General features: G+C 44.3%; 1 protein-coding gene across 1 annotated transcript; it reads left to right on the plus strand.

The window, feature by feature from the left end:
* Positions 1-1,778: 1,778 nt before the first annotated feature.
* On the plus strand, positions 1,779-7,638 carry LOC109738245 (uncharacterized). Its single transcript, XM_045229498.2, has 5 exons — positions 1,779-2,046; positions 2,135-2,196; positions 2,292-3,425; positions 6,347-6,454; positions 7,324-7,638. Exons 2-4 carry the CDS (start codon positions 2,139-2,141, stop codon positions 6,451-6,453), a joined length of 1,299 nt encoding a protein of 432 aa, XP_045085433.1. The 5' UTR covers positions 1,779-2,046; positions 2,135-2,138; the 3' UTR covers position 6,454; positions 7,324-7,638.
* The last annotated feature ends 16,188 nt before the right edge of the window (positions 7,639-23,826 follow it).

A 23,826-nucleotide genomic window follows, 5' to 3' on the forward strand; every position in this document is an offset into this window, starting at 1 on the left:
GCCATATGGGTTCAATAGGTGAGTTAAACTTATCTTCTTTCTGTGTCCGTAGCTTTTAACTTTAAGGCAGTATATTTTTTCATCTTGGATACTCAATTTATAAGATGATGCTTTATTTTATTTTTCAAGTTTCTAGTTCATTAATTTGATTAATTTCTAAAATGTCATGTCCGTACAATTCTCTAAAGTATGTTGTTGATTTAGAACAATCAAGGAAGTCTAGTCTTTGCATCTAATGGATGGATGTATGTGGCCACTGATCTTTTACTAGTTTATATTAGAATATTATGTATTTATGTAGCAAAAAGAATTGTGAATTTGTCGACCATAGTGGTTGAAGTTGCGGCAACACAATCTAATTGTTCTTCTTTTTTTGTTTTCTGTTTGTATTGCTATTTATTTTGTCTAACTATGTTCTCAAATGATTCAGCTTTGGATATTTTCGTATAACTTGCACAATGGAAAAGTTAGAATCTATCGTCGGAATCTAACCAAAATTGCTCAAGATTAAGTACGTATCTTAATCGCTGCACCATCACAGTTTGCAGCCACCATCTCTAGGCCGAACAAGTTCTGGATCACCGTTACCGCCCGAGATACCGCGCACAGACGACGGGAGACCGAGCCACCATCTAGCAAGGCCTGGCCCAAGCGACGCCGGAGGACGCACGCATCAGCTGGACCAAGTCCACACGTCCCAGCGCGCCAACGCGTCGCTTGCCGCCATGCCCACCAGATCCAGGTTGCCGCCGCGCCGGCGGACACTCACCAACGAGCCGTCACCACGAAGCAGCGTGCCACCGAACAGCCGAGGAGTAGCAGCTGTGAAGGCCGCGAGCAGTTGCACCGTTGTCAGAGTAGCCACCATGGATAGATCTGGTGAAGGTACCACGGGATTTGAAGAAAACTATGAACGCGGGCGCTGTCCCGCCGCCGCCGGCACCAGACGAGGGCTTTGCCCCGGTGGCTAACGCTGGCGATGGCGAGGAGATGAGGAGGCTGGGGTGGCCGCGGCCGCCGCGGAAGGAGGCGCCGCCCGAGCCGCTCTGTGCGAGCGACGCGGGGGCCTGGCGATAGATTTGCTCGCCTCGTATAGAAAACTATTATCCTCCATTTCGGTCAACGTGTTATGATTTACCTGGCATCGAAGTATCATATTTCGAGCCTAGTGAAGCAACAGTGGAGCAGCTGAGTAGCAGCATTCCGGTGTAATCTGACTCTTCGCTCATTCATGCTGGCATAGTTAAGATGAAATCTCTGTCAACATGATGGGTTTCTAACCGAATAGTGCAATATATCATGATTGTTGCACAGCTAAAATGTACTAGTGTTAGTGTGTTACTATAGTAGAAGCCTGCTACTGGTCGTATAACAAAACATTTTACTCGTGTATCATAACCTACAGCGCTAAAGCAAAAGAAGGCAGTGCAACACATGTGTCAAAACTTTCTTGGTTCTCACATTATACTAGAGCTGATAACTTCCAGATTCTACAGTTACATCAACATGTCATTAGGCAGTGGTAGTAAAAATAGAAGAAACTCTTTGTGCCCGGGTGGGATGTGCTACTTTTGGGAGATAGAGATAAACGTAGTGACTCTTTGTAGGAGACGTGCTTAGTTTTCCTACATTCGCTGGATGCTTCAGGATAATTTTCTAAATTAGCCAGTTCAACTGATGACAGGATGCTGCATGTGATGGTCATGTGTCACTCACCGACCAGGAAATAAGTACTAGTCCTCCTACTAAACTAGGCACGTACCATTGACCTGGTACGTATAATAGATTATCTCTGCCATCAGCATCAATCTTAGCTGTTCTTGTCTGCCATGAGATCAGTACAAAATTTGGACAAGCGCAAGCTAAGTCTCCTGTGCCAAGTGAGGCTATAGCACAACACCCTCTCAACGACACCACGTTCAGCCCCACCCGCCCCAGACGCCTTCCCCAACCTCCGACGCTTGGCCTCGCCCCTAGCACCCGGCGACGATTCTCTTGCTTCTTTGAGAACTTGCTTTCCCAATTTGAGTTTAGGTGTCGATTCAGGTGAGCTTCTGGATTTCATTACCATGCTTTGTGGATGGATGGATCCTTGGAATTTCGTTCCCTGATCTCGGTGCCGTATGACCCCTAGATCGATGGATCTCATGGATTCAGAAAGCCAAGCCATGGATTCGGCGTCGCTGCTGCCAGCAGGTTAGTATCTCATCAACGTGAACGCCATGAATATTGAGTCTTGTGTTCATATCAAGTGTAAGATATACTGCCGCCTTTTTTTTCTCAATGTGCAGATGGAAGAAGGTTAGCCTGGATGAGCCGCCTCCATTCCTCGCCAGTGCACCCGCTGGACGACGAGGACCTCCTCCAGGAGATTCTCCTCCGCCTGCCTCCTCAGCCATCCTCTCTCCCCCGTGCTTCCCTCGTCTGCCCGCGCTGGCATTGCATCCTCTCCGACCCCAAGTTCATCCAGCGCTTCCGTAGACACCATCGGAAACCCCCGCTTCTCGGTTTCTTCTTCTCTGAAACGGGCTTTCCCACCGTCTTCAATCCCGCTCTCGACCCACCCGATCGAATCCCCGCCGAGCGCTTCTCCTTGCCCAAGAATAGATTCAATGCCAGCCAGCACTTTCTCGGTTGCCGCCATGGCCTCGCCGTCCTAACCAACTTGCACCTCCGCGAGATTATCGTGTGGGATCCCCTCAGCGGCCAACAACACCGCGTGGGTTTTCCAGCGGGGCTTGACAACAACAAAGTGACGTACTGGCATGCCGAACTGTTGTGCGCTGATGCCGAAGATGGGCACGTGCACGGGGATTGCTTCTCGAGCCCGTTCAAATTGGTCGCAATCTGGGTCGTCAGATGCACGCAGGCATTTGCTTGCCTCTATGAATCAGCAACCGGTGTATGGGGAGACACTGTCTTCACGGAGGTTACAAAACAGAATTATAATTATAGCATGAGGCCTGGCGTTCTTATTGGGAATGCACTTTGCTGGTTGCTTTCTGGAGGTGACGTTCTGGCATTTTGTCTTCAAAGCCAGAGCCTTCATGTGATGAACAAGCCGTTGGAAATCAAGTACACCTCCGGTTCTATTCAGCTCTTAAGAACAGAGGATTGTGGTGTTGGTCTCGCGTATTTGTCAGAACTGACCATTCAATTATGGGAGAGGAAATCAAATTGTCATGGCGTCGTCGGCTGGGTGCTTCTGCAAAAAACTATTCAATTGCAGGAGCTCTTTCCACAAGGAATGTTTAGTGAGAGGAAAAGGGTGCACATAACAGGGTATGCCGAGGAGACAAATGCGATTGTTCTGTCTGTGTTGAGAGACGACTTCATGCTGCAAGTTGACACGATGGAGATCAAACATATTCAGAAAAGAAAAGGAGATGGATTTACCTTTCCGTACGCAAATTTCTATGTTGCAGGTAATGCCTCCCTATCTATGTTACACTAGCAAAAAAGTCCAACTAGGTTATTTTTCTTGTATTTGTTACAGTTACTTTTCATACGTGTTTGTTGTCCTATTGTTCATCTGATAATGGATTGACTAGATACATAAGAGCATATTGGTTTATTTGTTTCTTTCGCTGTGGTCATTGTATGGTGATGTAACTTCATAGTTCAAAAATAGGCTACATTAAAGCTAGACCAGGTACATGGCTATTACTTCATTGTCTACCCATTGCTACACGCTAACCATCATTTCATTGCCAACTCATTTGTACATGCATTTATCCTGTAGTTACCATGGGGTCATGGGGAGGTTTCCTATAATTCAAAATTGGAAACAATTTCACAAAAATAATATAGCGAAACCAGCACATATCCAGAATGACAATTCGGTTGGTACATCGGGAAGCTAATCTTGTTATATTTTTTTCGTTCATTAAACTTCAGTGCACATATTTTTTTATGGAAACACATGAAGTAATTCTTCTATGCAACATGCTTAGTGAGTCATTAGATGCTTAAGTAGGTCAACCGACATAGTTTGGACAATATTTCAAACCAATGTACTAGCATTAGTTAGTTCAACTAAGACAGGACACCACATGTGATGGGTCTGGATCACCACTCACTGAGCAATAAATTACAAATTAATCATTGTACAACTCACCTAGTACAAATAAGTAGATTGTCTCTACCATCAATTAATATATTTGAAGCATCATCTTCTTTTCTCCCTAACCAGACACTTGAGTTAATCATTTAGAGCTATTACGAGATGTCTTGATACAACTTGAAGGAAGGATGGGATGTAACTAATCTATAAAAAATGTTATTTGAAGCATAATCTCGTCGCTCATGTATAACAATAACTAACTAAATTACATACCACTAATAGACAATGATTATTACGATTGACCTCGATATCTGAAGAGAGATCGACAACAGCCATGTTAGTTGTTATTTTCTGCCATGAAATTTGCACTACCGAAATTGAACAAGTGCAAGTTGTCTCCTCTGCTAAGTTATGTTGTAAGCTCTAGCACAATCATCCCACTGGGCACTGTGTCCAGCCTGATCCTAACCCCTCGGCAGCCCTCTGACCGGACATTAGGAGAAACAGGCTATGAACACCCGTAATTTTGTTGCTTATCTTATGTCTCCTGCTGCTTTTCCAATTTCAGTTTGATGATTCTCTTCTTCTCTTTGCATTTTAGGAGCCTTAGCTCAGCTCAGCTAAGGGGATTCCTGGTTTTGCCCCTCTTTTGCCGGCAATAGCACCCCCACTGGATGGGGAGGAATTCCACCTCTCTACCCAACCATCCTCCCTCCCACATGCCATCCTGTTTGTCCGTGTTGGCGCAACATCCTCTAAGACCAAAATTCATCCCATAACTATCACAAGCACCACTTGGAAATCCCCCCACTTGGCTTTTTCAAAGGGTTGTATCAAACTAAACAGGTCTTCACTCCTACCAGATACACACACACCCCGACCATACACTAGTTGCCCTCTCCCTGTAACCTTACTTGCTAATGAACACTCAAACTTCATATGTTACCTCCATGGTCTTGCAGTCCTAAAGAATGGTCGGGATTGTGAGATAGTCGTGTGTGATTCTCTGACTGGCCCATAGCCAGCGAGACTTTTAATCGGTGTTATACAACACCCTTGCATGCTGAAGCCGAAGATGGATATGTGCACTAGATCCTGCCAAATTGGTTTTGGTGGATACACACATCCATATTTGGTTCTCTCCGTGACCCGTTGTCTGGTATTTGGGTAAATATATGCTCAGTGGTGATATCAAAGGCAATTTTAAGGTAAGGTCCATCATCGTTGTGGGGAATGCAGTTTGCTGGTAAGATTTTGGAGGTGATTTCCTTACGTTTGGTTTCAAAATCCAGACTCTTTGTGTGATCAAGAAGCTAAGATACGACCATGTTGGCAGAACTTGTGCTTTTAGCTCCTACGGATGGAGGATGGTGGACTTAGCGTTGTAGTTTTGTCGGAACTAGACATCTAAATACGAAAGAGGACATTTAACTCTGGTGGTGTTGTCGGATGGGTGTTGTTGCAGAAAACCATTCCACTTGAGGGATTATTCAGTGGGAAATATGTAGTGACGGTGAAAGTGTAGTTTTCGTGGGGTATGATAAGGACACATATCTGATTGGTCTGACTATGATGATTAGTGTCCTCATGGTACGGTTTGACTTGATGCAAATCAAACATATTACTAAAAGTAGTGACATATGTTACCTTACCTATCATTCCTATGCAAATTGCCATACACGAGGTAATACCGCTCTATCTGCATTACACAAGTGAAGGAAGTCCAATTAGTTTCTTTTTCTTGGATTCATTAACATTACTTTTAGTTCATGGCTGTTGTAATATTGTTCAAGTGATTAAGGATGACTAGGATATAGAAAAATAAATTGAGTTGCTTGTTAATTTGTCGGTCAAGTGATTTTATGGTGAAGCAATTTTTCGGTCCAGTGATTTTATGGTTGTGTTTTCATTGTATTTTCATCAAGAGGTTGGTAACAAGTGGAATCTAGCAGTAATGTCCCTAGTGTGCTTAAATATTGACTAAATATTTATGAATAATTCCTGACTAAATCATTTTATTTGAACATGGAAGTTCCCATAAAATGTCCTTTATTAGTTGGTAATGATTATTATCCTTCTTCCTTTCACTCGGCGATATATGTAGCATCATTTACACATTTTTATCTTTGTCGCAAAAAAATAACATCCTACCCCCCCCCCCCCCCCTTCCCAGCATACAGTTACATTACATCATTGATAAGATATATAACATTTTGCAGGTATTACATATATACTATCAAATTCAACTTTACTGGTGGTTTATTTTACTTGTTTTAATTGCAGGTATGCAAGTTGATGGTGGAGACATAGGAGATGAAAATTGGGACGTAGTGGATGAACTAATGCACTATCTCGGTGTCCCTGCTCATCTTGATGTTGATGAGTTTTGAAGTAAGATCCAAGTACATGACTCACTTTAACACCCAGCTGCCCTTCTCCTCTACTGTCCATAACATAGGGAATCCTTTCATCTATAAGATCGGATGCACAAATGATCATCTTATCATATGCATTCTCAAATTTCATCCTACACACTAATCCACTTTCCTTTCCTACTTGCATTGAATTTAGAGTCTCATGCAAGATCAAGAAACCCACCAGAATATATCTTCTCAAAGAATGGATATCCGAGTTCTGCTAATCAGCGGTGACACAACCAAAGTAATTGTTGATTTTCTACCTTCTATTAAGTTCTTAAGAAGAAAACTTGACCCTTTTTTCCTTGAACTCAGTAGAGATGCAAACATGAACCAACTAATAAAACTGGACACCCATAAATTACAATATCTCTGTCAATTTTTTAGATGTCCTACTACTCAACTAAAATTTACTTTTTAGGTAAGTGCAAAAAGGATAATTTCGAAAAGAAAAAGTCCAAGTAGTTTCACGACTCAACATCATGCATGTTTCTTCACTGAGAGTTGGCTAGTGATCAGATACTTAAGCATAATGGAACAACTAACGTTGCCTGTTCTCTTTGTGGTGCAAAGGAAGATACCTAGCAGATCTAGTTTCAATGTGTGCTTGCTATTTTTTTTGGAGTTGCATTTAGTTGTGGCTGAACGTCATCGGGGTCGTAACAACTTCAATGTTCTCTTTACTTTTGTGCCTAGCCTTCATAGCAAAGCTCTCCCTATTTCTAGATTGCTTTTTATGCTCAATGTTGCTCCCTCTGAACCACACGTAACAAGTTCACCTTTGAAAAATTATTCCCTAATATCCCAGCTGATTGCCTGTTCAAATTAATTGGATTTTTGTAGCTATGGGATTGAAGGCACTCACTAAGGGAGCCGAAATCGATGCCACTGATGCACTATGCACAAAGGATCCAAGTACTACCTCGATCTTCACCACAACCTGCCTCCACCCCTATAGTACTCCTTTTCTTTATGTTGGCCTATTCAGTTGGCCTAGTTGGCTACTTTACCTATCTTTGTATTTTGTGTCTCTCGACTAGTGTGGTCATTTGAGTGTTTGACTCCATTATCTTTCATATCCATATGTTGAATGTTATTTGGCATTGCCGATGGTTGCTTTATTAATAAAGTCAAGCATCACGGCTTGTCTCTTAAAAAGAGTGGTTTTAATCAGCGGTGGAGAACAAAAAAAAATTGAGGCAGGGTAGACTCTTGAACATAAAGTTGTTTCATGCAAAATCAAAGTGAAGCATACACACTAACAATATGCAATAATGATAAAATACAATTAGAAATTACTTCGGAAGAGTATTAGAGCGGCTAGTACAACGAGTCCTACCATCAATTTCCACGGCAACCAATCCGCCAATGATTAGATCGGTTCCTTTGATTAGATCAATTCCAGTTTCCAAAAATCCATTAGACTGATTCTTCTTATGCCACAAGTAATTCAACGACCCTCAGATTCTGGTGAAAAAAGCACAAAATGTAATCAATATCAAACCAACCTGCACGGTGGCATGTGACTAGGGCAACACGTGAGGATGTTTGGATCCGAATGAGCAACACCAACGCATCCATCTACATGGACCTGAGGTTTTGGTCATGCACATGTGCATCGACTACACATGCCCACAGAACCACTGATACTCAAGACTGTGGACGACGCATACGTCGGTTTCCATCCAATCTAGTGTACATACAATTGGTTTTGACCATCACAGTTCGAATCAACCGAGATTCATAGTACTATTCTTATTTATGTGAAAGAGCAGATATTTTGAAAACACAAATTTAATTTAATTTATATGTTCACCAGGTTTCCTGTACTTGAAAACTTTACTGTGCATAACAAAGAATTTTCTGGAAAAGAGAGCTAATGTTTGTAGAATGTTCATCAGGTTTCTGTAGATGGGTACTTAATGATGCATGCACCTTCCAAATTCATTCTAGTTACTATGCTCCATGTGCGCCACAAAGAGTTTTCTGGGTCATATCATAACCTTGGTCGTCGTCATTCATTGCTACTCTGCATAGTTCCGTAGCCTACTGCATGACCTTCGATTGCGATAAAATCCATTGTCTTTACTGCCTTTACTAGACTTTTGAACTTAGAACACTAGCAGGTCAAATTTTAGATTTTTAAGATTTTTTATTTTAGTAACTAAAACAAGTCAGTTAATTCATTAAGATTATGTTTATACCATGTACCAATGGCCAACTCTTATCTTAGTACAAGGTTCTCTCGGAACAATTATTATTGAACCAATTATTATTTATTTCAAGCTATTTCGGATCTTTCTTAATCTTCAAAAAGAACTAAATTCCGTAATGAAATGGGAGGTGCAGCATGGAGATTGATACCGGGAGCAGCTTTGTAGCAGCTTTCAAATATAATCCATTTCTAGCTCATTCTTACAAGTACTAGTTAAAATGAATGCTCCGTCAACATGATTAATTTCTAACCGAATAGTGCAACATAATTAATATGTGGTGCCAATTCTGTTGCAAAAAAAATTCATCATCAGTGTGCAGCTACAATGTATTCACTCTGTAACATAAAATAAGACATTTTTCAAAACTATGACAGTGCCAAAAAACTTCTTATCTTAAGTTATAGAGGCAGTACTACTGTTAATATAGTTGAAGCCTCCTACTGGTCAAGTATAACGTATGTTTAACCGAGATTTCATAAAAACAGTTTACACATGTATTAAAACGTGCACCTAACCCAACAGAGAAAGTGTTGCACAAGCATCAAATCTTTCTTGGTTCTCACATTTTACTGGAGCTGATAACTTCCAAAATTTACAGTTACATCAACACGTCATTTGGCAGTCGTAGTAAAAATAGAAGAAACTAATCTTGGTGCTAGGGTGGGATGCAACAAGAAGCTTTTGGGAGAGAGAATACAAATTGGTAGATGGTTGTTACAAGATGGTTCGCCAATCAGAGAATACAAATCAGCATCCTGTTCATCACCAGGCAATTTGAAACTAATTATATCTTATCGGGAATCAACTCAGCACATGAGTTGATTCCTTGTAGGCAACACGCTTAGTAGTTTACCCAGAGTCGCTGGATAGGCAATAAACCGAAGCATTCGGGATAATATTTTAAATTTGCTAGCTCAACTGATGACAGGACGCTGCATGCGATGGTATCCCTGCCATTAGATCAAGGTGGCATTGACCTGGTATGTATTATTAGCCTGCTCAATCGAGGAGCTCACCATTTGCTGACCAGGAAATAAATACTACTTTATCAAGATGGCATTGACCTGGTATGTATAGATTATCTCTGCCATCAATTAATATATTATTGCTCTACTATTGTTACCTGCATCGATCTTAGCTGTTCATGTGTGCCCGAAATCAGTACTATCAAAACTGGACAAGTGCAAAGCTATGTCTCCTCGGCCAAGTTAGGCTGTAGGCTCTAGCGCAACCCGTCCTGCAGGGCACTTCTTTCAGCCCGCAAGACCTCCGTTGTTCAACCATGCCCTGTCCCTAGCTACTCGGCGGCGCTTGCTGGAAGAAACAAACAAGTGGTGAAAACCGCTTTTTAGTGCTCCTCTACTATCTATTCCTTTCCCAATTGCATTCTGACAGTATTTTCCACTCCTCAAGGAGATCCTCCTGTGCCTCCCTCACCAGCCATCCTCCCTTCCGTGCGCCTCCCTCGTCTGCCCGCGCTGGCCCAGCATCGTATTTGACCCTAAGTTCCTCCACCGCTTCTCCAAGCACCACTGAAGGCCTCTGCTAGGCTTCTTTACAAAGGGTCACATAACACAAAACACGTCTTCACCCCCATCTTGGAGCCCCCCAACCGCATACCTGTCGCTCACTTCCCTGTGCCCCTACTGGACAACAAACACTGTAATTTTATGGCCTGCCGCAATGGCCTCGTTCTCCTAACAAATGAATGGGAGCACGGTATTGCTGTGTGGGATCCCCTCATTGGACAACAACACCGGGTGACTTTCCCATTGGGGCTGAATAATGCCCTAAGGGGGCATTACAAGACCTGGGATGTCGCAAAGTTGTGCACTGATGCCCAAGATGGGCATGTTCATGAAGGTTGCGTCTCAAGTCCGTTTAAATTGGCTTTGGTCTGCGTTGGAAAGAAACGGGCATTTGGTTCTCTCAACGACTCGACATCTGCTCTTTGGGAATGCATTTTTCTCTTTGAGTTACGGAGGTGATGTCCTTGTGTTTGATTTTCAAATACAAAGCCTTTGTGTGATCGAGAAGCTGGCAGACAAGCATGTTTTTTCCCAGTGGCATTTCCAGCTCTTGCGGATGAAGGATGGTGGGCTTGGCCTTGCTGTTTCGTCGAAACAGACCATCCAATTCTGGGAGAGGAAATCTTACTGTGATGGTGTTGTCAGATGGGTGTCATTGCGGAAAACCATCCCACATGAGTGGTTGTTCCCACGGAGAATGCATAATGACCACATAATAGTTGTTTCTGTGGAGTATGATGACGAGACAAATGTGATTGTTATATCTATTGTTGGCGTCTTCATGTTCCCACTTGACTCGATGCAGATCAAACAGATTATTAAAAGAAATGACATATGTTATCTCGAATATCATCCCTACACAAATTTCTATGCTAGATGTAATACCGCCCTATCTACATTTCACAAGTGAACAAATTCATTTAAGTTTTTTTTTCTGAGATTCATTAAAGCTACATTTGGTAGGTGCTTGTTATAATATTGTTCAAGTGATTAAGGATCGACCAAGCATAGAATAATACAAGGAGTTGCTAGTTAATTTATTGGTCCGATGACCTATGATTTTTTTTGAGAAGGAGAATATATTAATATCGTGAAGATACCAATTACACCCGGTCTCTGCACCAACAAGAAGTCACAAAGATATCTAGGATGCACACAGCCCGAAAAGAAAAGAAAAGAAAAGGAAGGGAAAAAATGGCCTCGCCAAGGTGACCAACTCCTCTCAGCATTGAAAGTGCGTTATATCGACTAGGGGGGTGAATAGGCGATTTTTATAAATTCTTCACTGAGGAATTTGCCGGTAAGGAAATTCCTTAGCGAAGAACTACTTGCAGCGGAATAAGTCCTCAAAAGTAAGCATAACAGAATACAAGCATGGTCATCATGATGAAATGAAAACAAGCACAGAGTACAGAAAGCGTAATCACAGGATAACACAGGATGAAGACAAACAGACTAAAGAAATTGAACTGAGGAAATTGAGAAAGTCTTCAGTCAAAGTCTTCAAACACAGATATGACAAGCTAACAACAAAGTAATGAGGAAATGAAAGAGTTGAGGAAATAGAACCAATAGGCTTGGTGAAGACAATGATTTGGTAGACCAGTTTCAACTGCTGTCTCAGTTGTACATCTGGTTGGAGCGGCTAGGTATTTAAACCTGATGACACACAGTCCTCACCGTATTCTCCTTGAACTAAGGTCACACAGACCTCGTCCAATCACTCGTGGTAAGTCTTCAGGTGACTTCTGAACCTTCACAAATTCGGTCACTCGGCGATCCACAATTCCTCTTGGATGCTCTAGACCATGACGCCTAACCGTCTGGAAGAAGCACAGTCTTCAAAGGTAACAAGTGTCGGATCCACGCAGGATCAATCTCTTCAGTGATGCTCAATCACTTTGGGTTTGTAGGTGTTTGGGTCTGGGTTTTCCTCACTTGATGATTTTCGCTCAAAGTCCTCGGAGGATGGGATGCTCTCAAATGACAAATGTCAGTTTTTCTCGGAGCAGCCAATCAGCTAGTGGTTATAGGGGCGGCTATTTATAGCCTAGGGAGCAGCCCGACATGATAAGACATAAATGCACTTTAATGATATGACCGTTAGGTGGGTAGATATTTTGGGACAGCTGGCGCATAGCACAGCAACGGTCAGAAATTTGAGTATCAAATTCCTCAGGGCTATCATGTTCCTCACTGCGTAGGCAATCCGCACTGGCGAATACCTAACTCCTCAGTCAGAACAAATTCCTCAGAGACCAGAAGAACTTCGTCTCTGTCACTGAAGAATATGACTGAACTGTATGAGATTTCCAATGGCTTCACTCGAAGGGATTGGTAGGTGGAAAATTTTCCTTAGTATTTCCTCGACCCCTTTAACAGTACGGTGTTTCCTATGACTCAAGAAAGAGAAAATGAAACTACGAAAACAAAATTCTTCACGCTTCATGTTCCTCAAATGAATACCAAGTCTTCAAGGTCACACCAATTTCTTCACTTTCAAAGTCTTCAGAAAGTCTTCAGTCGAAGAACTTCATTTTTAGGGGTCGACTTTCTCTGTAAATATCAAACTCCTCGTAGACTTATAGACCTGTGTACACTCATAAACACATTAGTCCCTTAACCTATAAGTCTTCAATACACCAAAATCACTAAGGGGCACTAGATGCACTTACAAGCATCGGCACACAACCACCACCAAAGACAACAAACAGAAAATATAAAAGACCTCCAAAAACGACGCCTTCAAGAAGGAAACAGTGCACCAGCGCCATTGTCGCCCAATCCAAGATCATAGGTTTTCACCCTGGAGAAAGATCGAGCACTCAAAACAATACCTTCAACAAGGCAGTTGCCAGGCACAACCAATGAAGGCCAGAGCTTAGGTTTTCACCCTGAAAGTCACGACTCAGCACCCGAGGAGCACCACCAAAAATCAAATCCTCATGTGCTGTCGCCCCCACTTGACACTACTGCTACTGAAAGTTATCAAACATATGGCTGACTCCATCGCCTACTAGGCCCCATCTGCCGTACTGATCCTCCGATCTTAGCCATCAAGACTTCCTCCGGTGTTGTCCGTGTCATGGAAATCAAGATGCTGACATGTCTCATGATGTCAACAAACAACAGAGCTTCGCGATGCGCCCTCCTGGAGCAACGTAGGCTGATATGGACATGCACGACCGGATATTATCCGGTCCAAATATCATTGGGTATGATCTCTAGCAGTAGTTTCGGAACACGTCGACAGCCAGATCAAGGAGGATCGATCAAGCAGATCGTTGCCGTGATGCGACAAGAGTACAAGGACCGCCACCACACCGCTGCCTCTATCACGTTGACGCCATCGCCGCCTCGACGGAGGACACCGGCCCTCGCTGCTCACGCCACGCCGGCCCGCCCCGCCACATTCGCCATGCAGTCGCTGTCGCGTCCACGCACCACCGCGCCCAAGGCCTGGTTGTTCGAGACGCCGCCGCAACGCCCTGCGGGAGCGCCGCGCTCCACGCCCGGTCACAACGTCCCTCGCCGTATCCACCAGGGGAGGAAGGATAAGGGCCCTGCCACCGCCAACGCCAACTAGGCTTCGCCCGGCGGGGCCCTCCGGCGGCAGCGAGAGGAGGGGGAGGCGGGGAGGAGGTGCGGGCGGCGGCGGTGGCTAGGGTTTCGCCCAGCCACCTGCGGGAGCGACCTAGGCGATCTCGTATCCTGCCAGATGGTAGATATAAAATTGGGAGAGAATTTCACTTCCCCGGCCTCTGCACCAACTAGGGATGCATACGCCGTTTAAGTATGAGTATTAGGATTTTTAATATCGGTTATGCACTGAGCCTAGTCCTCAATAAATGCGTAAGTATCAGGAAAGCCTGGTCCTCAAGAATAAATAGGAACCTAAATTGGCCTCCATGAGGATTTGAACCCAGATGTTGGGTTTGTACATCCACTACGAGAACTTGTGATGATGTGTATATCTATACCCCTACTAATAAAGCAAGGTGTGTTTCTCCAATTTACGTTGAAAAGATTTTTTTTTTCTATCCGAGGTAGTACTAAATTTTTGTGCGTCTATCCGCTAGAAAACTAAAAAGGTTTGTTCAGAATTCCGTAATTTAGCAGCGCGTGCTCTCGCTCAACGAAGCAAGCCCACTTAGTATTGACCACGCAGTTGGAAAGACCTTATTTGTCGCATGAAGCGATAAATAGTTGAAGCTTCCCACCTGGGGCCTAAGACTGCGCCGACCTGTTTCCCCTTTTTGTTGTTCTATTTTTATTTTTATTTTTACTATGAAGTAAAAATTAAGAAAAATATTAAGATTTTCAATTTCTGTTAAAAAATTGAAAAATGTTCGAATCTTTTTTGAAAATTCTGTTTCAAAATTTTCTCAACATTAAAAAAGTGTTCTCATTTTTGAAAAAATGTTAGTGTTTTTAAAAAATTCATCAAGATTTTTTTATAAATAGTAAAGTTTATAAAATGTTCCATATTTTAATATATTCTTCTTTCTGTGACATGTTCACAAAACTAAAGTAATATTTGCTTCTAAGAAAACATTTGATAAAATTGGTTGGAACGTTACACTTAAAAAAAACAAAAATACAAATATGTTTGTGTTTTTATAAAATTTTCATGTTTTTTAAAATATAGTTTGTGAATTTCAAAAACTATTAATGTTTCTAATTTTGTTCGTGTTTTTCCAAAAATATTCGAATTTTCAGAAAAAAATCACATTATTTGAAAATAAAACGGGATACAAAAAAATTGTTAATGTTTCCAAGAATATTCGCTAATTCATTCTTTTTAATATTCAAAAAGTCAAAACATATTTCTAATCTGACGCTATAATATTTCTTAAATATTCGCGCTAGCCATTGGTTTGCGGTGCGTGTTCGTTCTATGATGGTTGTCTATAAGTGAAAGAAATTGTTGGCACATGCCAATAAAAGAGAAAATGTTGTTCGGCTTTAGTTAGAGCAAAATTATGTGCACTTGAGCAATAAAATAATCAAACAGAATAAATTCTCAAAAAGAAGGGACATTCATGCCTGATTATGCTAATGAAACGTGATTTATACGCTGCAATTAATAATAATGCCGGTTACGCCGTCGTAGGATAAAGTGGTCGAAGCAACCGTGTCCCGAAGGTCGCCGCAGAGCCACCAAATGAAGAGGCAGGCACAACGGACGGGCATATGTGCATATGCCCGTTGCAACGCATGGGCGTATGTGCTAGTAATTTCTTATTATTATTGGGCCCATTATAGCTAGAAAAATAATATGGCTATTTGTATGTTGCCTTTGCTAAATTCTAACTATGTTCTGTGCATGCATTGTATTTTTATCAGTCGGTTTCCAACTAGTGGAAAGGAGCACTATAAATATCCATAGTGTCTGCTTAAGGATTGACGAGAAATTTGTGAGTAAATCTTGATTAATACATGTCCTTCGAACATTGAAATTGCCATAGAATCTGCTTCAACTTGGTAATGATTATCATCCTTCTTCCTTGCACTTGCCGATATATGTGGTTTCTTTTACACATTTCAATCCGTGCTACAGAGTATTATCCTTTTGCCTCTCAAATTACATTTTTTTTAGAGGAAAGGTATGAGCCCGACTTTATAAATAAAGCCACTCGGCAGTGTTCCAGACACACCAAACCGACATCCACGACCACGCCCAACCAAGGGCAAGCAGAAGTTACGAAAGTGTGAGTTACAGGGCACCCAGGCCACCGAACGGCACGCAGGCCAGTAGAGAAGTAGAACTGACATAAAGTGACTCAAATTACATTACATCTTAATCTTTTCCATTGGTTTATTCGACTTATTTTTCTTGTAGGCATTGCTGGTGGACAAGGTGAAGCTGAAAATGAGTACATAGATCGTCCATTCGTGCGCTCTCTATTGAGTTGACTCTGAACTTGATCCTTCTTGTAACATGTTGGTACGGTTGTTTCGTCTTGGATGGTGCTGCATGTGAAGTGGACTTGACGTCCAGTGTATCACGGAGTTGCTTCAGTTAATATGCCTGGATTTTTCAGTGTACTAGCACCTTGTGGTTAACTCATTTTCCATTATGTCTTGACAACTTGGTGGTCCACTATATCATATCAACCTTGTGGATTTGTCAGATCTTTGGCTGGTAATTTTCTGTGCATCCTTCTGACATCCTTTGCGCGATTCATCTTTGGATTCTTGCTGCGGTGCGATTTCCTAGTGTTTGCCTTGAACTAGGTTCTGAATTTTCAATATTGTTGCTGCAATACTACCTTTCTTGTAGAAACTCTTTCGCTCGGACTAGTTTGCATATTTACGTAGTAGTGTACAAACAATCGAAAATCCAATTCGGTGCCCAGGCTCATCTGCACCCTGTTAGAAAAAAATCAAAACAAATACTAAAAAATCCAAATTCTTTTTGTGTGATAGAAAATTGTATGCGTTAGGTTCGCTCCAAATTTCCACTTATTTTGGCATCTGAGCAGCGCTCAGCAAAAAAAATTTGGGTCAGAACAGTGTGTGAACAGTACGTTGTTTATTTAAAACAATCTTGGAAGTCTAGTCTTTGCATCTAATGAATGGATGCATGCCGCACTGACATTTTACTAGTTTATATTCCGATGGTACATATTTTTGTAGCAAAACGAATTGTGAACTTATCAACCATAGTGGTTGAAGTCGCAGCAACAGAATCTAATTGTTCTTCTTTTTTTGTTGTCCATTTGTATTATTATTTATTTTGTCTAACTATGTTCTCAAATGATTCAGCTTTGGATATTTTCATATAATTTGCACAATGGAAAAGTTAAAATCTATTGTTGGAATCATGAAAAATTAAGCTAGTCTGTGAGAGTAGTACAAAATTGGTTGACCCATATCGCACAAAATCAGGCACCATTTCGTGTAGAGTCCATTTAATTATTTCGTGTGTAATGGCAGATTCAATGCTTTGTTTTTTCAAGTGTTATTACATATTGACTTGATCCAGAGATGTGAGTTCATTTTTATGTACATACGGACCTGCTGGTATATCCGAAAGTCTGCATGCATGCTGCAGGCTGCACCCAAAAAGTTTGCTTTATGGGTCAGTCATTCATCAAAGTATAGTTCAACTGATATGTGATGATTATGGGTCACCTCTTGCTGACAAGAAACACTCTATTCATGTAGTACATTGCGTTATGATTTACCTGGCATCGAAGTATCATATTTCCAACCCTGTGAAGCAACAGTGGAGCGACTGAGTAGCAGCATTCCCGTGTAAACTGATTTTCGCTCATTCATGCTGGCATAGTTAAGATGAATGCTCTGTCAACATGATGAGTTTCTAACCGAATAGTGCAATATATCATGATTGTTGCACAGCTAAAATGTACTAGCAAACCACCCCTCGCCGGACGGTGTTGTGACCGGGCCGCCGCGGATCCGCGCATCCTCTCCAAGTGCCCCTGTGGCGGCGCCACCTGGAGGAAAGGAGGGGCCGGCGAGATTGCCAGGCTCTGATCACGGAGTCACGGCGCATGGAGAGATCGGGTAGGAGAGGACTAGATCGGGACAATGGAGGATTCAGTTCTCCGTCGGGACAGATCCCGGCAAATGGATTGAAGGCCGGCTCCGATTTACTCCAAAGTCGCGCTGGATGGTTCTCCTAGATTTGGAGCATAGTTAAAAAAACCGGACCGGACCGGCAGTCGAACCAAAAAAACCCGGAACCGGCAGCCTCATCGATTTTTTGAGCTAATAAGACCGTTCTGCAATTAGACCAGAGAAAACCGGTCGAACCGGCCGGTTTTCTGGAAAACCGGGCCATTGAACCGGGAAAAACCAGGAAAAAAGTTTTATAGAAATTGGGATTCGATCCAAGGTCGTCTGAGCAGTACGTGGGGCCTGCCAATGGCCCAATAACCAACTTGGTTGTGCTACTTTGTTGTCCACTACATGGATATAATTTTATTTGACCACTATTTCACAGTATATTAGCACATATATTATTTTATTTCTTAAAAAACCGACAATCGAACCGGTGAACCGGCGGTCCGACCGGTAAAAACCTGAACCGACAACCATTCCGGTTCGATTTCCGGTTCGGTTTTTTAAACTATGATATGGAGAACGAAGTGCTAGCCGGCGACTATCTTCCGAACGATGACTTTATCGAGGTAGGGCTCCATTTCATGATTGATATGTATGATGTGGTTGTCGGTCCTTGTGTGCAGGTTGATCTGGCTCTGGACGTAGTGGAGCTAGTTGATCTGACGGAGACGATAGAACGTGGAAGACCGGGAGGGCGCTTTTGGGCTCTTATTGAGAGTGATGATGAAGAACAGGCCGAGAAACAAGCCTCGCCGGATCTGCTTGAGGTTTTGAAGGATACGGGATCGATGAAGCCGTCGGAGTTCAAATCGGTACCCGATCGGCATCGGTCCAAGGTTCAACGACCCAAGCCGTCCGTGAAACCCTGGATCGGCCCGATCCCTAAGGTATTTCGTGAACCCGTTACTTTGTCGGATTTTATTCCAGAATCATGGACTCTAGTTACTCGGAAGAAGAAGGGAAAGAAAGGTCGGCCGCCGCCGACAAGATCGACGAGCGCAATTCGAGCGGCCAGAAGGGCGCGCTTGAATTTGCTGCTGGGCCAAGGGATCGAAACGGAAGCAGTGTTGGTCGTGGGCTCTCTAGGCTCGGGCGAGGCCCATTTAGAAGCCCAAGCCACATCCGACTCGCATCTTACGTGCATGCAAGTATCACCGATACTCGAGTCCTCACTGATCGCAGCTATGGTTGTACGCACGCCAGGCTTCCCGACTCTCGGCGCGGGGCACGCGGCCAGGATCCATTGCGCCGGCAAGATGGCTGGACGCGGACCACCACCAGCCAGGCATGGGCTGACGCCCGCCGCCGGAGCCGCCGGCGCCGGCCGAGGCGCTCTGCCTCCAGCCAGGCAAGGGCCGCCACTTGCGGTGCCAGTACCGCGGCCGGTCCGCAGGCAGGAACCGGCGGAGCCGGTCGTGGCGCTCCACCTCCCGCGAGGTAGGGGCCGTTGCCTGCGCTTCAGGACGGCAGGCGCCGGGGCAGGCTGCTAGGAACGTGTGGCAGCCGCAGGCAGGAACGTGCTGCGCCGGTGGCCAAGGCGCCGGCCCTTGGAAGAGGTCGTGGTTCTCACCATGGATGGGATGGTCACGGACAAGGTGGATACGGCAGAGATGGTCCGAGAAACCGGTACGAACAGTGGGGAGATGATGGTTATGATGCATATAGTGAGGGGCAGCACCGTGGATCTTCCTCCAGTGGTGGCCGAGGCTTCAACTGGTACAATGGCGGTGGTCCAGGACGTGGATTTCAGGGACCGCTCGGCAATTTTGGTGATGGTGTCACCGGCCCCAATGAGCGTTTTCGGGGAGGTTATCGGCAAGGCGGGAGAGGGGGTGGGAGGCGCCCACCTCCACCGCGGCCACATCCTGTTGGGGATCGTAGCAGAATTTTAAAATTTCCTACGCATCATCAAGATCCATCTATGGAGTATACTAGCAACGAGGGGAAGGGAGTGCATCTACATACCCTTGTAGATCGCGAGCGGAAGCATTCCAATGAACGGGGTTGATGGACCGCCGTGATCCAAATCACCGATGAAAGAGTGCCGAACGGACGGCACCTCCGCGTTCAACACACGTACGGAGCAGCGACGTCTCCTCCTTCTTGATCCAGCAAGGGGGAAGGAGAGGTTGATGGAGATCCAGCAGCACGACGGCGTGGTGGTGGAAGTAGCGGGGTCTCGGCAGGGCTTCGCCAAGCTTCTGCGAGAGGGAGAGGTGTTGCAGGGGGAGAGGGAGGCGCCGGGGGCTGTGGTGCTGCTGCCCTCCCTCCCCCCCCCCACTATTTATAGGACCCCTGGAGGGGGGGGGGCGCCGGCCCTGGAACCCATCTACATGGGGGGGCGGCGGCCAAGGGGAAAGGGGGGTGGCTTCCCCCCCCAAGCCAAGTGGGGCGCCCCCCACCCCTAGGGTTTCCAACCCTAGGCACAGGGGGAGGCCCAAGGGGGGGCGCCCCAGCCCACTAAGGGCTGGTTCCCTTCCCACTTCAGCCCATGGAGCCCTCCGGGACAGGTGGCCCCACCCGGTGGACCCCCGGGACCCTTCCGGTGGTCCCGGTACAATACCGATAACCCCCGAAACTTTCCCGGTGGCCGAAACTGGACTTCCTATATATAATTCTTCACCTCCGGACCATTCCGGAACTCCTCGTGGCGTCCGGGATCTCATCCGGGACTCCGAACAACTTTCGGGTTTCTGCATACTAATATCTCTACAACCCTAGCGTCACCGAACCTTAAGTGTGTAGACCCTACGGGTTCGGGAGACATGCAGACATGACCGAGACGCCTCTCCGGCCAATAACCAACAGCGGGATCTGGATACCCATGTTGGCTCCCACATGTTCCACGATGATCTCATCGGATGAACCACGATGTCGAGGATTCAATCAATCCCGTATACAATTCCCTTTGTCAATCGGTATGTTACTTACCCGAGATTCGATCGTCGGTATCCCAATACCTTGTTCAATCTCGTTACCGGCAAGTCTCTTTACTCGTACCGTAATGCATGATCCCGTGGCTAACTCCTTAGTCACATTGAGCTCATTATGATGATGCATTACCGAGTCGGCCCAGAGATACCTCTCCGTGACAAATCCCAGTCTCGATCCGTGCCAACTCAACAGACACTTTCGGAGATACCCGTAGTGTACCTTTATAGTCACCCAGTTACGTTGTGACGTTTGGCACACCCAAAGCACTCCTACGGTATCCGGGAGTTGCACGATCTCATGGTCTAAGGAAAAGATACTTGACATTGGAAAAGCTCTAGCAAACGAACTACACGATCTTTGAGCTATGCTTAGGATTGGGTCCTGTCCATCACATCATTCTCCTAATGATGTGATCCCGTTATCAATGACATCCAATGTCCATAGTCAGGAAACCATGACTATCTGTTGATCAACGAGCTAGTCAACTAGAGGCTTACTAGGGACACATTGTGGTCTATGTATTCACACATGTATTACGATTTCCGGATAACACAATTATAGCATGAACAATAGACAATTATCATGAACAAAGAAATATAATAATAACCATTTATTATTGCCTCTAGGGCATATTTCCAACAGTCTCCCACTTGCACTAGAGTCAATAATCTAGTTACATTGTGATGAATCGAACACCCATAGCGTCCTGGTGTTGATCATGTTTTGCTCTAGGGAGAGGTTTACTCAACAGATCTGCTACATTCAGGTCCGTATGTACTTTACAAATATCTATGTCTCCATTTTGAACACTTTCACGAATGGAGTTGAAGCGACGCTTGATATGCCTGGTCTTCCTGTGAAACCGGGGCTCCTTCGCAAGGGCAATAGCTCCAGTGTTGTCACAGAAGAGAGTCATCGGGCCCGACGCATTGGGAATCACCCCTAGGTCGGTAATGAACTCCTTCATCCAGATTGCTTCTTGCGCTGCCTCTGAGGCTGCCATGTACTCCGCTTCACATGTAGATCCCGCCACGACGCTTTGCTTGCAACTGCACCAGCTTACTGTTCCTCCATTCAAAATATACACGTATCCGGTTCGTGACTTCGAGTCATCCAGATCTGTGTCGAAGCTAGCGTCGACGTAACCCTTTACGACGAGCTCTTCGTCACCTCCATAAACGAGAAACATATCCTTAGTCCTCTTCAGGTACTTCAGGATATTCTTGACCGCTGTCCAGTGTTCCATGCCGGGATTACTTTGGTACCTTCCTACCAAACTTACGGCAAGGTTTACATCAGGTCTGGTACACAGCATGGCATACATAATAGACCCTATGGCCGAGGCATAGGGGATGACACTCATCTTTTCTCTATCTTCTGCCGTGGTCGGGCATTGAGCCGTGCTCAATTGCACACCTTGCAATATAGGCAAGAACCCCTTCTTGGACTGATCCATATTGAACTTCTTCAATATCTTGTCAAGGTATGTACTCTGTGAAAGACCAATGAGGCGTCTTGATCTATCTCTATAGATCTTGATGCCTAATATATAAGCAGCTTCTCCAAGGTCCTTCATTGAAAAACACTTATTCAAATAGGCCTTTATACTTTCCAAGAATCCTATATCATTTCCCATCAATAGTATGTCATCCACATATAATATGAGAAATGCTACAGAGCTCCCACTCACTTTCTTGTAAACACAGGCTTCTCCATAAGTCTGTGTAAACCCAAACGCTTTGATCATCTCATCAAAGCGAATGTTCCAACTCCGAGATGCTTGCACCAGCCCATAGATTGAGCGCTGTAGCTTGCATACTTTGTTAGCATTCTTAGGATCGAAAAAACCTTCCGGCTGCATCATATACAATTCTTCCTTAAGGAAGCCGTTAAGGAATGCCGTTTTGACGTCCATCTGCCATATCTCATAATCATAGTATGCGGCAATTGCTAACATGATTCGGACGGACTTCAGCTTTGCTATGGGTGAGAAAGTCTCATCATAGTCAACCCCTTGAACTTGTCGATAACCCTTAGCGACAAGTCGAGCCTTATAGATGGTCACATTACCATCCGCGTCTGTCTTCTTCTTAAAGATCCATTTGTTTTCTATGGCTCGCCGATCATCGGGCAAGTCAGTCAAAGTCCATACATACATGGATCCTATCTCGGATTTCATGGCTTCTAGCCATTTGTCGGAATCCGGGCCCGCCATCGCTTCTTCATAGTTCGAAGGTTCACCATTGTCCAACAACATGATTTCCAGGATAGGGTTGCCGTACCACTCTGGTGCGGAACGTGTCCTTGTGGACCTACGAAGTTCAGCAGTAACTTGATCTGAAGCTTCATGATCATCCTCATTAACTTCCTCCCCAGTCGGTGTAGGCACCACAGGAACATCTTCCCGCGCTGCGCTACTTTCCGGTTCGGAAGGGGTGACTATCACCTCATCAAGTTCCACTTTCCTCCCACTCTATTCTTTCGAGAGAAACTCTTTCTCCAGAAAGGACCCATTCTTGGCAACAAAGATCTTGCCTTCGGATCTGAGGTAGAAGGTATACCCAATGGTTTCCTTAGGGTATCCTATGAAGACGCATTTTTCCGACTTGGGTTCGAGCTTTTCAGGTTGAAGTTTCTTGACATAAGCATCGCATCCCCAAACTTTTAGAAACGACAGCTTAGGTTTCTTCCCAAACCATAATTCATACGGTGTCGTCTCAACGGATTTCGACGGAGCCCTATTTAAAGTGAATGCGGCAGTCTCTAAAGCATAGCCCCAAAATGAGAGCGGTAGATCGGTAAGAGACATCATAGATCGCACCATATCCAATAGAGTGCGATTACGATGTTCGGTCACACCGTTTCGCTGAGGTTTTCCAGGCGGCGTGAGTTGTGAAACGATTCCACATTTCTTTAAGTGCGTACCAAATTCGTGACTTAAATATTCTCCACCACGATCTGATCGTAAGAACTTTATTTTCCTGTCACGTTGATTCTCAACCTCACTCTGAAATTCCTTGAACTTTTCAAAGGTTTCAGACTTGTGTTTCATTAGGTAGACATAACCATATCTA

The sequence above is a fragment of the Aegilops tauschii genome, chromosome 6 (assembly GCF_002575655.3).
Source record: "Aegilops tauschii subsp. strangulata cultivar AL8/78 chromosome 6, Aet v6.0, whole genome shotgun sequence".
NCBI classification, from domain to species: domain Eukaryota; kingdom Viridiplantae; phylum Streptophyta; class Magnoliopsida; order Poales; family Poaceae; genus Aegilops; species Aegilops tauschii.

Excerpts from the sequence above, each read along its gene's own strand:
- LOC109738245 (XM_045229498.2), top strand. The coding sequence starts at position 2,139 with ATGGATCTCATGGATTCAGAAAGCCAAGCCATGGATTCGGCGTCGCTG. Across the intron at positions 2,197-2,291 it reads GGCGTCGCTGCTGCCAGCAG|ATGGAAGAAGGTTAGCCTGG; the intron begins GTTAGTATCTCA and ends CTCAATGTGCAG. Across the intron at positions 3,426-6,346 it reads CGCAAATTTCTATGTTGCAG|GTATGCAAGTTGATGGTGGA; the intron begins GTAATGCCTCCC and ends TTTTAATTGCAG.